This window comes from Tachypleus tridentatus, chromosome 2, assembly GCF_004210375.1.
Source record: "Tachypleus tridentatus isolate NWPU-2018 chromosome 2, ASM421037v1, whole genome shotgun sequence".
Taxonomy (NCBI): domain Eukaryota; kingdom Metazoa; phylum Arthropoda; class Merostomata; order Xiphosura; family Limulidae; genus Tachypleus; species Tachypleus tridentatus.
Genome location: NC_134826.1, coordinates 93864976 through 93880805, shown reverse-complemented (window position 1 = coordinate 93880805; position 15830 = coordinate 93864976). Strand labels below are relative to the sequence as shown.

The window sequence follows — 15830 nt, the reverse complement described above, 5'->3', positions numbered from 1 at the left end:
CTCGAATTTTAATATTTTTATAATTTCATTTAGTTAACTTAAAATATTTTACTTAGATTATTTTATCGAAGAACAAGTTCATTATAATTTTGCCCTCATTATTTGATATATGTGCAATAATATTTTTACTACGTTAAGTTACTGCGCATAAGCAATATAATTGTATATCATAATTTTATCCAGGTTAGTTCATCTAAGTGCAATATTTTGCTAAAACTGGGAAGTTTTTGTTTTGTTTTTCTAATTGCATATTGTATTAATTATGTCGATATAAACATATATCCTTACATTTCGTACAATTAAATTGAGAAATTGCTAAAGCTTCGATCAGTTGTATAAAGCCCAACAAAACCTTGGTCTTTTAAGGGTTAATAGCTGGTTTTCCTTTTTCCTCCTTGTCTGTTATTTGCAACCGCTGATTCGCTTATCACTGATACACTTGAATCGCAATTTTATCATTTCGTGTAGTTTCATTTGTTCCCAAATTTCTTCTTAATGCCACACAAAGGCTATCTGCATATAGTCGTTCCTAATCTTGAACTGATATACTAGAGGGAAAGCAGTTGATCTATAACACCATTCCCCAAATCTTAGACTACTCTTGTCTAGTCAAATAGTGGGATATTGTTGTCATTCATGGGCTCAACACGTGGAGCGCATTTTTACAGTGAAACAAATGTTACATTCTTAGCTAGGAACACGAGCACCTATACCACGCACAGCTCATATCATTTCTTTTTGAAATATTAGTCTTATTCTGTGGTTATTACCAATAACAAATGGCGCTATACATCTTTGTGGCTTATAAGCGTTAACTAAATGCATTTCTTCTAGTCTATCAGTTCAAAATTAATGATGGCAGCAAATAGTTCTTGCAATTTTGTCCGCCCAAAGTAAACAAATGACTTGTATAACAGTTATCCAACTTTGTGGTAGTAGCAACCAGTGGTATACTGAGCCACAAGATACTGATAAAAAAAACATTGTGGCTTGAGTAATGGATCGTGGGTGAGATTACAGTTGTCTAATTTAATCTAATAAAATATGTAAAGATTTAAAGGCCTTTGTAAACCTAAATAAGTTGATCAATTGTAGGGAATAGATTTACAGCTTAGTATTTTCCCATGGTTACTAATGTGAGTGGACTGAAAAAATTAAGTATTTATAAATAATTTCCTATCCTGTAATGTATAATTTTTGTCTTTGGTTCTTTTTATGAAAACTAATAGACTTCATGCATAGTTAACTATATTTATTGTTCTGTCATAAGCTATTGTAGAATGTAATTGTTTTGCTCTTTTATACTACCTGTTTATAAGTATTATTTATGCTTACAAATGGATACTAAATTAGCAATGAGACTATGAATGCTGTGACAGAATGTTTTATTTTCAATGTTTCGACTACACGTCTTCAGGAGATTATGGCACTGCCTCAAAAGAGTATTTATACAGATTTTCCCGGAATAAGTTTTTGGTCACTTTGCCTTGCTACACATTAATCAGCCCAGGGAAAGTTCTGTTCTTTCAGTTTACCTCTTCTGGGATCTAAATATCCAACCACGTGTTTGTCGTGCGTGGTGACCTGTGAAGGGAAGGAGAGGATCCTGGTGCTTGAAGGGTCCAACCCTAATACACCACTTTGGCCTTGAATTCCTGTAGACGGGTCAATCGGCTGTTCAACTTGAGCTAGGATCAACCAAATACCAATGTTGGATGTTCTCAACTGGTGTTGTGGACACTGTATCTGATGCTGGTGTTTGGGTATAGTGCTCACGACACCCTGGCGTTGCTGCAGTGTCCTTGTTTGGCATTGTAGTACGTCCCCTCGTAGGGATCCATGGTGGGTGGGGTCAGTGGGCACCGGAATTTTCTTTTTATCCTATGGATCTTCCACATAAAAGTAAAATAGTGAAAAAATAGTCCATAGGTAAACGACCACGTCTTGAAGTTTCTAAGCAGCAATCTTCATCATCTGTAACACTTGTTGTACCTCATTTTCTTATACTACATTCTCTTTCACACAAACCTTTAGGACAAATGTCTCCATTTTTCATTCAGAAGGGACTAGAGGGACTTGCTTGCTCTCCAGAGTCAGTAACGAGGCCTCGATCTGCTGACATATTCGTGAAAATATCCCCATCTCAACACAGTGAATTCCTTTTGTATTCAAAGGCGATTGGGGATATACCTATTGTGTCTACACCTCATGCTATTTTCAATTCATCATGAGGAGTTATTATTGAGAAAGATTTGAAGAACATCCACGAGGCAGAGATTCTCGCCGGTTTCTCCACCCAAGAAGTTTCTGCAGTGAGGCGTATCTCCATTCACAAAGATGGAATAACGATTATCACCAATGTCCTCATTCTGACATTTACATTACCACATCCACCTGCCACCATCAAGGCAGGTTATCTTAATTGCAGGGTACGGCCATACATTCCAAACCCTCTCTGATATTTCTAGTGTCAGCAATTTGGTCACTTGAAGATGTCATGCTGTGGTTCCCTCACGTGTGCTCGTTGTGACGGCCAGGGCCGCGATGCCTATGAGTATAAAACAGACCCTCATTGCTTCAATCGCAATGGCTCTCAACCGTCATACTTTCGTTCTCGCCCTAAATGGTTGGAAGAAAAAGAGGTGCAGCATTTGAAAACGATTCACAACATAACTCACCCTGATGCTCAAAAGTTGCTGTCCACCACTTCATTTCAGGTGTACTTCATCTAAGAATACTTCTTAAACTAAATGAAAAGTCTTTTGACTTCCATTGATAAAAAATAAGTTGATGAAACAACTTCAATACCTATCTCTGTCCCTAACATACATTCCGGCAAATCCAAAGATCCACTTCCTTTGGTTCTCGAAATACGCATTTCCTCGGGTACATTTTCTTCTCCCACCCCAAGATGCAAATCAATTATTTGTTCACGTCCAAAGTCACTGTAATCTTCTTCCAACAGCAAAGACCTGCCCAATCGTCCCAGAATCCATGGAGGTTGATAGACCTCCCTCAAATAAAGATAGTAAAGAAAAATGTGTTGTCATAAACAGAAGGGTTCTCCACCAATTCGCCTACACATAAATAAAAATGGCCACCTTGCTGCAATGGAACTGTCGAGGTTTACATTCTAATCTTAATGACACCAAAACACTGATTACTTCTTACCATCCTGTATGTCTTTTCTTACAAGAAACATATCTGAAACCTGCCGATACAGTCACCTTTCAGCGGTTTTCTTTGCACAGAAATGACAGGTTGGGTGATGGACGAGTGCATAGAGGCGTGGCACTCTTGGTTGATCAGCATGTGTCCACCCTGTCTTTGCCACTTGACACACTCTTAGAGACCGTAGCCATCCGTATTTCCTTGGGTCATACCATCACTGTTTGTTCTCTCTATCTGTTGCTTGGAGAGACATATGATCAATCAGACCTTGATGTTCTCATTGAACAGTTGCTGTCTCCCTTTTTAATCCTGGAGGACTTTAATGGACATCATCCCCTCTAGAGAAGTGCTGATATTGATAGGAGGGGTCGCTCTGTATAGCAAATGCTCTTTGATCACAACCTTTCTCTTTTCAATACTGGTTCTTCTACTTATTTTTAAGCACCTAGTCAATCCTTTACTGCTATGCATCTCTCGGTTTGCTCTCCTTCACTATTCTCCCATTTTTCATGGAGGGTTGGCAATAATCCACGAGGCAGTGATCATTTTTCTATAATTTTGAGAGACACTGACCGTGGTCGATGCTACCTGACCCGCGTGTCCCGATGTAATCTGGATCAAGCAAATTGGCCCTCTTTCACTGCTCTCGCAGAACTTGATCCTGCCAATGTCTATAAGCCATCAACAGACGATTGTGTGGCAGCAGTAACTGACTGTATTATGTGGGCAACTGCTCAATGTATTCCTAAAACCTCGACACGTTTTCCACGACATCCTCGTCCGCATTGGAATTCTGCCTGCCACGTGGCACAAAAGGCTCATAAACGGGCCTGGGATAAGTTTCGTAGGTATTCCACACTTTCGAATCGCATCGCTTTCCAGCAGGCCCGTGCACATGCTCGATGGGTAAGACGTCAAAGCCAGAAGGAATCTTGGATTACGTTCACAACCAGCATATCTTCTACCACCAGTACCAAAGTCATATGGGACAAGATTAGAAAGGTCAATGGACAATATAATTCTGTCGCCCACTCGATCATGCTCGCTGGTGGCCAGGAAGTCGCTGATATCTAGGTAAAAGCTTTTGCCAGGTATCTAGCACTTCTGCTTCTTCCTCCACCTTTTTATCCATCAATACTCTGGCAGAGCAGTCACGTCTTTCCTTTCGAGCTGATTGTCTCTATGTCACTTTACGCTGGTGGAACTTAAGCTGGTCCTTCATCAATCTGGCAGTAGATCGGTTAGACTTCATGATGTACACTATGAAATGCTGCGCCGTCTCTCTCCTGCTTCTCTTGCTATTCTTCTGATTGTTTTTAACTGGATCTGGCAGAAAAATATTTATTCTGATGCCTGACGTCAAGCTATTGTCCTACCTTTCTCTAAGCCTAGGAAGGATCCCAAGATTCCTTCAAACTACCATCTAATTGCTTTGATGAACTGTCTCTGTAAGACCTTAAAGAGGATGGTTAACGCTCGTCTTGTTTAGTTCCTCGAATCAAACAACCTTCTCTCACCCACTGTGGACCACCCGATTCGACTTGAAACGTCAATCAAAGAAGCCTTTCTCAAATGAGAACATTTTGCATCAATATTTTTTGACATTAAGAAGGCTTATGATACAACATGGAGGTATGACATTTTGCGAGACTTCCATATACATGAGTTTCATGGCCATTTGCCCATTTTTATTAAAAATAAATTATTGGACAGGAGATTCCAAGTTCGTGAGGGTTCGACATTTTCCCGTTCTTTTCTACAGGAACTTGGAGTCCCTCAGAGCTGTGTTTTGAGTGTCACACATTTCATTATAAAGATTAATATCATCACTGAACAACTCCTTCTTACTGTTGCAAACGGGTTCTATGTCGACGACTTCCACACCTCATGTTAGTTGTCGAACATGAGGTATATTGAGCAGCAGCTACAGACTGGTCTCAATCGTTTATTGAAGTGAACCACAGCAAACGACTTTAACTTCTCTCTCTTTCTCTAAAACCGTTTGCATGCATTTTTCCGCCAACGGGGTATTCACCCAGATCCTGAACTCCATATCGGTGAAGTTGTGCTACATGTGATCCCTGAGACGAAGCTCTTGGGGCTTATCATTGACAGTAACTGTACAAGAGCACTGAACATCCTCTATGTCCTCTCGTTCACCACATGGGGAGTGGATTGATGTTCTATGCTAAAGATATATCATGCTCGTATTCGATCAGAACTAGACTATGGGTCACTGGTCTATGGCTCTGCCAAGTCCTCGGTCTTAAAGATGCTGGACCCCATTCATCATCAGGGATTTTGGCTCTACAGCAGGGCTTTTTGCACTTCCCCAGTCCAGAGCTCGTACACAGAGTTTCATGAACCTCCTTTATACCTCTGCTGTTTGCAACTGTCTTTACTATATGCTTCAAAGTTTCTATCCTTTCCACAGCATCCCACTTTGGGTTGTGTTCTCCTTCCTCGGTGGATCACGCTTTTTCAGAACAGACAATCTGTCATTGTTCCTTTTGGCCTTCGTATCTGGGTGCAGTTGGATGAATTGGGTCTGTCCTTAAATAACATTGCTGTACGCCATTTCTTTTGCCCTGGATCACATAGAATCTAAGCAGTACTCAAACTGCACTATTTATATTGACTCGCTTAGTTCTCTACTGGCTCTGGAATCGCTTCACGTTAGTTCACACCCTGTTCACGCCGATATTCAAAACCGACTGCCCCATTTCTCTTTAACATTTACTTCTATCCAGTTTTTCTGGATACCAACCCTAACACACCACTTTGGCCTTGAATTCCTGTAGACGGGTCAATCGGCTGTTCAACTTGAGCTAGGATCAACCAAATACCAGTGTTGGATGTTTTCAACTGGTGTTGAGATCTGATGCTGGTGTTTGGGTATAGTGCTCACGACACCCTGGCGTTGCTGCAGTGTTCTTGTTTGGCATTATAGTACGTCCCCTCGTAGGCCTCCATGGAACGCGGGAACGATCTCGCCGATACCGCGGCTAAATCTATCTGTTCTGGCACTATCACCACTGTGCCTGTTCCGTACATTCAAGCTTCTCCAAATAAAACCCTATATTTGACTTTGGCCGTCTTGCTTCCGTAGAGGAAAGAGGAAGTTGTTCTAACTAGACTGCGCATTGGTCACAGTTTTTTAACTCATCATTTTCTTTTACCTGGGACTGATGCACCAATATATTGTCTGTGTAACACTTAAGTCACAATAAGCCACATTTTACTGTCTTGTCATCATTAGGACTCTCAACGACAGCACCATTTTAAACATGTTCTGTCCCCAAGGCATAACATAACGTTAGACGGTGTTATTGATGATGGTGACACTGTCCAGCTTGGAAATGTTTTTAGTTTTTTTAAAGGGCATTAATCTTTTTAATGTTATTTAAGTGTTTTTTTAATTTATTCATTAGACCTTTTTAATGTGATTTTTTTAAGAATCAAAGTATATCTAGTTCGATTTGAAATTAGAAAATGGCCGTAACGTCAAACAACTCGAAACCAGGACTGAAAAGGCCAACTTCACGTAACCAATGCTGTTGTTTGAATTACCTGTTAGTCATCCTGGCGAGTTATAATTAAAATTTTGATGCAAGTCTTTTAAAACTTTTATCACTTTACTTTATGGAAACAGTTGTGACGTCAAATAACTTGGAACCATGACTAGAAAGGCGAACTTCAGGTGGCTGACGGTGATTTTTGAACTTTTACCTGTTAGTCTTCCTGGCGAGTTATGATGATTTCAATTATGCAACATAAAGTTCTTTACAACTTGAATTACTGTAGTTTTTCTCTTAACACTGTAGACTAAATGTAAACGTTGGTTTTAATGCTATTTATGTTTTTTTTTATTTGTTTTGTTTTAACTTAATTTCCTTTTATGAATTTTACTAAATTTAATGTCAACTTTTTGCTCGGTGTTTGGCGCAGATAGCTAAGTTACTTTGTGCCATAAAACGGCCAAATCAACCAACCAACCAAATCTTAAAGCTTCCATTATGTGTTTATTTTCTTGATCTAAGAATTCTAGGCTGGATATTCATAATGCCCTCAGGAAGAAATCCAATGCCATCCTGTCTTTGTTGTTATGTGCTGAGAAGTGTATAAAATCGTCTCTGTTGGTTTGTTTTATATACACAGAGAACCTCAGCACTTCTCCAAATCAAAGTGGAAAGAAATAGTATCTTTTCATCTTGCTCTTCTTTTACTGTGAACTGTTTGTCTTCTAGTATCCCATTCAGTCTCAGCAATGTTGTCTGTACTTTTGTTTTCTTCGTATTATGGGTAAAATATCGTCCATATAGCTCGGCCACATCGAGTGTTTGCCTACAATGCCTTTCTAATGTTCTTCTTACAATGTCTCCACTACTAGTAAAGCTAAAACAGCACTTTATGGTGAGCCAATGGCCATAACGATACAAGTTTGGTATAATCTATTCTTAGCAGGAAAGAGATGCAGTAAAGTCTACATAGGTGAAACTGGCAGAGACCTAGTAACAAGACTAAATGAACACAACAAATATCAGAAGATACACACACGTACATGATAGGAACACATGCAGGATAAGCAAGACACGTGCCTAAGTAAAAGAGTGAAACATAATAGAGGAAAGCAATGGATGTTGCTTACTCTTAAATGATTGGAAGCAGCTGCAAATCTTGTTAAACTAAAGCGGAACGATGTTTGGTCAGGTGATCATCGACAGACGACGATAATGGATCGATCAATATGTGGTAAGGCAAAGTGACTAGGAACATAAAGTGGAAGAATTTGCACGAATATCCTTGTAAGGCATCACGGTGTCAAAATCTTCTGAAAAAGACTTTTTAGTCGAAACGTTGAGAATTAAAGGTCCTGCCATAGCATTCAGTCTCGTTGCTACCTAAGTATCCAATCTGTTTATACATAACGTTTCACTTTTAATTTCATAAATTTATGGATGGAATGATTGTATGCAATGTACTTATACAAATTAAATGCTATAACAATACACTACTTATTATTTTATATTTGCCATTCTTTTTTTTCTTTCCGTATTTAGTCTCCAGATTCTGTGTCCACACCTAAGCATGGTAAGGTTTAATGCTATTAGATAACTGTATGCTAATTTGTTAAAGTCTTAATTAAAATTAATTCTAATCGAATTAGATATTTATGGTCGTTTAATCAAACATTATGATAGTGAAGTGATTGAAAGTATGATCTTTAAGATTAAAAGTCGTAAAATAGAATTATACTATGTTTATGGTTATATACATCTGATAAGTTACCGATGTAATTCCGATTTTATAAATCAAAGTAAATGAATGAAATAAGTTTGCGTTTAGTACATATTTTGTTCACTACCTAACAATAGTGACATTCTTGTATGTGAATATATTTTATGCCAGTTGATCTATTTTAAGTTAAAATTGCCTTTTTAAACACTAGCAAATATTTCGAGTAACATTACATTAAAAGACAGAAATTATGAGCCATTACCTTGTTTAACATTAACTTAGATCATAACTAAAAGTCAACTGGGTATGGAATGTAGCTAATTAAATATACTGTATTTAAGTTTTCACTTATAACAGTTAAAATGGATTGTTTATTCAGTTGACTACACTCATTGTTAACGATATTTTCAGCCATAAACCCAATAATATTTCACGAGGTTCAGCTAGTTGAGGAGATTTAGATTAGCCCTAAATCCATTTACTAAACTAACAATGCAAACGTCCTTATAATAAATGTGTAAGAAGTGAAAATAATAAACAAGATAGATTAAATATTTTAGTTATTACTTTCGATGAAAGCAAAGGTAGAGACATTCATTTGTATGCAAAAGACAGTGTAATAAGGTTCTTTTTTATTTACTCTTAGGATTACTTTGAAATATTTTTATTGAAAACTACTTATCCCCAATGGGGTAAACTTACAGACTCGCAATGCTAAAAATCTGGAATTACATTTCCTATGGTATGGGAAGTGCAGATAGCCAATTGTGTAATTTTGCATTAAGTAAATAACATTAAACACAACTGCTACTCTGAAAGTTCATTTTTTTCAACATATAAAGTCATACAAAACATGGAAAATAAAATAATTAAAGTGTATCGTTTATTGTTTCTTTTACTTACAAATTTTATTTTAATTTTAAGACGAATATTTCTTTGCTATTTGTTTTAAAGGATCTGTTGTAACATTTGTTATTAATTGAGATACTCACAAGTGTACTGTTAACCTAAGAGTTAATAACTTCTGGAACATGGAACATCAGGAAATGTATCAGAGGTAAACTGAATTTGAAAAAAGAGACCAAATGCAATTTTAAAGCAAAGTAAAAACTAATCAAAGGCGAACAAGTACATTTTATAATACAGTGTTCCTACTAGGGGGGAACTCTTTAGTAGAAATTTTATAATTGAAAAACTTTATTTGTTAGACACTAAAAGAGTAAAGCACTATATAAAATGCTATTTCTCTAAGTATGCACGCACTTATGGTAATTTTAATAGTAAAACAAAGGAGATTATATATATATCCTCAAGCTATCATTTGACTTGCCGTCATCTTCATTGTGACCTCGCATACAGAAATCTTTCCCACAAGAAAGCGAATGTGACATCATAACAAAGTGAACGAGTACAATAGGTAGTAGAGTGAAAGAAAGTAACCCATATTCCACAATTAATGTCCTATTGTCAAAAATACACGTACAGTCAGAAACATGCATACACGAATATTTTCCAAATTCTTGGTGACCTTCACTTTCCTAACCTAAATACATTAGAAACACTTAATATGCTTTGATTTCCTCTTTCTTTCATATTCAGACCATACTTAATTTTAATTTTGAAATTAAATTAAGTAACTTAAACCTGAGCATTGTTCATGATACTCGTGTTCGTTGCTCTCAATCCTATAAACACTTATTTAATACTACACAAAGACATAACAAACCACATAAGCCTTCAATAAAAAAGAAGAAAATGAGCATAAAAAAACCGTTTAACAATGATTTCATTTAATTATCATAAAATCCTATTGTCGGTCGGTCACTCTCGATTTCTCCGCATATTGAGTTCCACAAGTCCAATGTCCATTTCGTATCCTATTATACTTCTTATCTTGATCGCCCATTCCCATGTAATTTAATTTAATCGTACATTTCGGCACATTTTCTGCTGTATAAAAGCCTGTCAAGGAGAAGGTTCCAAAGACCACATCAGGCATGGTTTTATGTTTGTAACCCCGCATCATTATGACATGAAGCTAGGCAGGGTCCATATAGGAAAATCGGAAAGACTTCCGTGATCAAAGACCCATATGGAAGTCCATTCGCACTCTATCGACGTCTCTGAAAAACAACTCAAAAGTTAACGCAAATCTATACTTGGGAATCATTACAAAAAAGCCTTTGTTAAAATAAACCTAAGATATCAACTATGTGCAGTCTCAAAAGAAGAACAATTGTGTATGCAATCACGTGGTCATCGTATCTTTTAATCTTTTATTCATATGCAAAATTTTGCTCAGGTATATAAACTGAAATTCAGGAACAATATGTAGATTGTTCCTGGAAAAGGAAAATTTATATTTCCCTTGTGTATTGCTCAGTTTCATACACAATAGCTTCCAATGGTTCCCGTAATTATAGTACATAATAAAACTTCCTTTAATAAAATTATATCACAACTAAGATTGAAGCAAATAACGATCAGGTCATAAGTATATGGGGTACTTAATAGTAACGTTTGAGTTGTTGATAAAACAGGATAATTTTTTAATTTATATCCCATGAAATACCTATGCATAGAATTACAAGGTGAACAATGACTACAACTTTGTTAACTGGTGAAGAAGGACAGTATTTTAAATCATTTCACATAAACCACTTGAACTTAAAATTGCAAGATGAACGTAATGTGATAACTGCTGTCATTATCTAAAAGGAAAAACAATCTTTTGTTTTTGTTGTATAAAGCATTCATACACAAAATCGTAAAATGAAGAGGAAATAACTTCTGATGAAGAAGGATTGTTATAATTTTACTTTTATAAAATTCAGTTAAATTTTAAAAGTATAATTACAAAGTTAGCATTGGAAAATCAAAATAAAAGGACAGAGAATGCACAAAATTTGTTACTCAGCCTGAGTAAATAGAATTCCAACAGCAGACCTTCCCGGATGGTAGTGGACATATGCCTTATAGAGGTGGTCTGTCAGATAATTTATTTTGCCTTATCCAAGGCTCTCCCAGGTCTGTGAAAGATCAACTTTGATTTTCTATCATTCATCTAGACCTGTCAGAATAAAAATGTGTGGTCAACTGAATTTTGATCTGTCAGAAGTTCAGCTAGAAGTTAAGTTTCAAAGCTGTACAGTCCGGCTACGTCCACTATCTGTTCTAGAAGCAAGTTTTAGATAGTATGTTAAAACTACTGCTTTCTTCTAATGTAATTTCTGAAACAAACGGATACTCGCTTGTATATTGTCAGTTGTGTATTTATTTATCTCCTGCATCCGTGACTGTCCTGTATAACCACCAGGTTTCAGAAAGGTCCCACACTTGACCAGCATACAGCTCAGCTGGACAAAGTTATCACTACCACTACAACACAACACAATTATCTCTAACCCATATGCCCATGTCTCTTTATTATTCAAATAGTGTCTTAATTCAGACACTAATTGAGGAATAAAAAGGCAAAACAGTAAGTAAGGCTTGTTCCTACAGTACGATCACTAACTTCTAGCGATAGAAATCCATTAGTATAGCCATCTCAATTCCACTTGACTTTAGTACGGATAGGAGCAACTTCAAAGCAACAATACGTGGATGTTATTTTCTGTCACTGGCTGTACATCTAGTCTGCAGTATTATGCACCTTGTGCGGAAACAGAGGGTGATCAAATATTCAGTGTAACTGCAATTATAAAATATTTCGATCTGAACAAATGAAAATATTAAATCATAACAAATAAAACACTCAGTACATCAAATTAGCATCTGACATACACATAACCTGTTTTCTGTGGATTTCACTTTCTACAGGTTACTTAACACAGTTAGAAATATTTTGATTTAATCTGATCCAAAATATTCTTCACTACTAATACTGAAAACTGTGAATAAAAACGACACTTTCTTCCAAATGTATAATAAAGTCACTCATTATTTTTAACTCGTCAACGAAAAATCCACTACCTCATCAATATTTCAATGTCAAAACTGAAAATATATTTTTGCCAGCCTTAGTTAAAATATTAAATGAGCTGTACCTTCATCATGGGTTTACTAGATTAGAAGTTGCACTTTGCTTCATATTTTAATTCCTTAATATTTATATCATGTTTTAAGTTTCCTTCTATAGTGCTTGGCAGCTGTATTCCTTGTGTAATTGATTTATTAGTGTCGTACAACATTCATAAACAAATTTATATAACATCCACATATGTATGTAATTACACACACATGCGCATACTTATGTGCAAGTATACATTGTAGTATGTATGTATTTTAACATTGCATCATGTCGTATATACTGGTAGTATTACACATACTACTTTTGGCACTTGCACCATTACCATGGTAATCTCTCCTAGCGTAGTTATCGTAATGTAACGTCATCTGGGAGACGGGTAACTAAACTTGTTCTTCAGTTTTACAAAATAAGTAAGTGGCAAAACAACCCTGGAAAGCTAAAATATTTCAGCCACAATTCTTTAGCCAGGTTATCGCAATATTTGTAATATAATTCATCAGTACAATTGGCATAACAAACAAATAAATGAAGATAAAATCAGTGAAATGTGCTTTTATTGTTAGATTCAAAACTGTATTAAGAAAGAACGCAATACTGTGCATTTGTGAAAGCTACATATATATATATATATATATATATAATAGCCAAATATGTGTCTGTCTGTCACGCTCTGTATCTCAGTTAATTGTAAAAATATTATATATAACAAAATGCTTATATTCCAAGAGTACAGGAAAGATTCATTTTCTGCAATTCCTAAACGTTCATATCGAAATCTGTTTTTGTTTGGAAATTTCGCACAAAGCTACTCGAGGGCTATCTGTGCTAGCCGTCCCTAATTTAGCAGTGTAAGACTAGAGGGAAGGCAGCTAGTCATCACCACCCACCGCCAACTCTTGGGCTACTCTTTACCAACGAATAGTGGGATTGACCGTCACATTATACACCCCCACGGCTGGGAGGGCGAGCATGTTTAGCGCGACGCGGGCGCGAACCCGCGACCCTCGGATTACGAGTCGCACGCCTTACGCGCTAGGCCATGCCGGGCCAATATCGAAATCAACAACAATTTGTCAGCCTTCGTATGTGCTGTGTGGTCAATCTGAGAAAAGAAATCTTATTAAAATAAAAATGTTTCTTTTCGTAGAGAGATTTCACAAAACAAAATGGCACTTCCTGTGTCGGCTAATTGGGAGAAAAAAATTAGAAGAGAGAAGCTAAATGAAAAAACACTTAAAGAGAAAAACATGTCTGACTATATATTTGTTGTTGTTTGGAATTATACACATGCATCGTTTAATAAATTGCGGTGAATTACATTGAATAGCTTCCCTTTGACACTTTTTATAGTAACAACAAGGATTGATGGCATTCAGTATAAAAACTCCACGATGCTAAGTGGCGAATCTGAGCACTCTAATGTACTGAAAGCATCCATTACATAGAAAAACAAATATTTTTGCCAACAACGCATTATATTCATCATTTGCTTAAAAACAAATGAAATATAATTCTATTATTGAAATAACTCGTGGAATGACAAAATACGGTTATCTGATCCAAGAAATTCGGTTGACTGCGCATTTTATATTTATTCATAACTATTTTAAGGGAAATTAGCATTGAGTATATATATGTGTAAAGGATATGTAAAATTTTCTCTTACATGCACACAACTTCAGTTGACTGTTGGATTAAATATTGTGAAAATTCAATGCAAAACGTACCACTTGAATGATCAGACAATGAGGACCACATCATTTCTCTCTTCATGTGCATTAAAAATCCTAGCAATCATTCACAGTGCTGTTAACTGTAAATTTTCTAGGTATTAGAACTAATAACATCACTTATTATACCTATGAGTGGGCATCGCATGATAATGTGAGCAGTTCTTGGAAGATTCCATAGAAACATTTCACTACTAAATATTTCTCTGGGACCTGGAAAGTGAGAATGGTAATTCATTTTTGTCATGTTAATTTCGTGATCAACAAATCATTCTAACTTCCTAATCGAATTGAATCACACGACACCTTGAAATAGTGCTTCGTTAGTTGTACGATATACAGTCATGATGCATGGCAAGTGTTTGTTCCAATCACTTTTGTTGGAATCAGCAAATTTTGCAAGCATCTGCTCTATAGTTTGTTATCCATTCTTCTCAATATGATTGAGATAATGTGATAATACAAGCTACATGTATTCCCTCCATCCAACACAACTTGTAAAATAGCAGAATTGTGTCATGAGCTCACTGGTCCGTGTGATTTTTTGCAATTCTTTTTCATAACATCATACATATTGATAAATGTAGTCACTGATATCCATTGCTTCACTTATGATGGACTGTGCTAATATGCATACCAATGGATAGACTTGTGCCTGCCTAGATAACCACCAGCACATACTAACTATTCAGTCTACAGCAGTGGTTCTTAACCTGGGTTCAATCGAACCCCAGGAGTTTGGTGAGTCAGTCTCAGGGGTTCGGCGGAGGTCAAGACATACACACTGTGTGTGTGTCTGTTCCATTCACCCCACTCGTATGATTCGTAACGTCATGCTCCACTTGGCCATCATTGGCTGCGGCTGATCCTGTCACATCCCTTGGCCTTAATATCTGTGTTGCAGGGAACTTTGCGCGCTTAGCAGTCGACTTGTGACTGTAGTAATCGTGCGTCATTTGTGATTTTTTTTCCTAATCTTTCAATCCCTTCATACTAACTATGTCGATCAAAAACAGAAAGTGGTCGGACGAATACGTACAATATGGATTCACATGTATAACAGAACATGATGGGAGTCAGCATCCTCAATGCATGATTTGCAATGCCAAGTTGAGCAATTCTAGTCTAGTACCGGCAAAACTAAGAGAACACTCCCTAAAGCTGCATAGATGGGAAATACAAGAACACAACGCTTGCTGAATTCAAGGTAAAGAGAGACAGGTTCGATGAAAAGGCTACTTTGCTTGTTCTCGGCTTTGTACCCATCGACAAACCGATCCTCACAGCATCGTACAAAGTTGTGTACTTGATCACAAAGCAGGGCAAACCACACACCATTGGTGAAGCACTCGTAAAACCAGCTGCGTTGAAGATGGCGAATATCATGCTGGGAAAAGCTGCTGAAATTATGTTACCCCAAATTCCTATTTCAAATGACACCATCAGCAGCAGAATAGATGACACGAGAGATGACATCTTGGCTCAAATAGTTGCAGATCTGATTTCAAGCCCAGCAAAATTCAGCCTTCAACTCGACGAGACTACCAACGTTTCCAATCTAAGCCAGCTTGTTGTATTTGTGCGCTATGTGAAGAACGACGAGATAAAAGAAGATTTTTTTTTATTCTGTAAGCCTCTTACAACAACAACTAAGGCAG

The 15830-nt window shown here is 36.8% G+C and overlaps 1 protein-coding gene across 8 annotated transcripts in view; it reads left to right on the top strand.

Moving 5' to 3' along the window:
- Nucleotides 1–15830, top strand: part of LOC143244577 (uncharacterized) — a 66591-nt gene that overhangs the window by 29403 nt on the left and 21358 nt on the right. For 6 of the 8 annotated variants that reach the window (XM_076489511.1, XM_076489509.1, XM_076489508.1 and 3 more), the window contains one exon: nucleotides 8232–8262. The exons of the other annotated variants lie outside the window; for them this stretch is intronic. Coding sequence is in view for 4 of the 6 variants with exons in the window: in XM_076489508.1 (XP_076345623.1) it covers nucleotides 8232–8262 (31 nt within the window). In the remaining 2 variants the exon portion in view is untranslated. The remainder of the gene's footprint in view (nucleotides 1–8231; nucleotides 8263–15830) is intronic. 8 annotated transcript variants of the gene reach the window in all.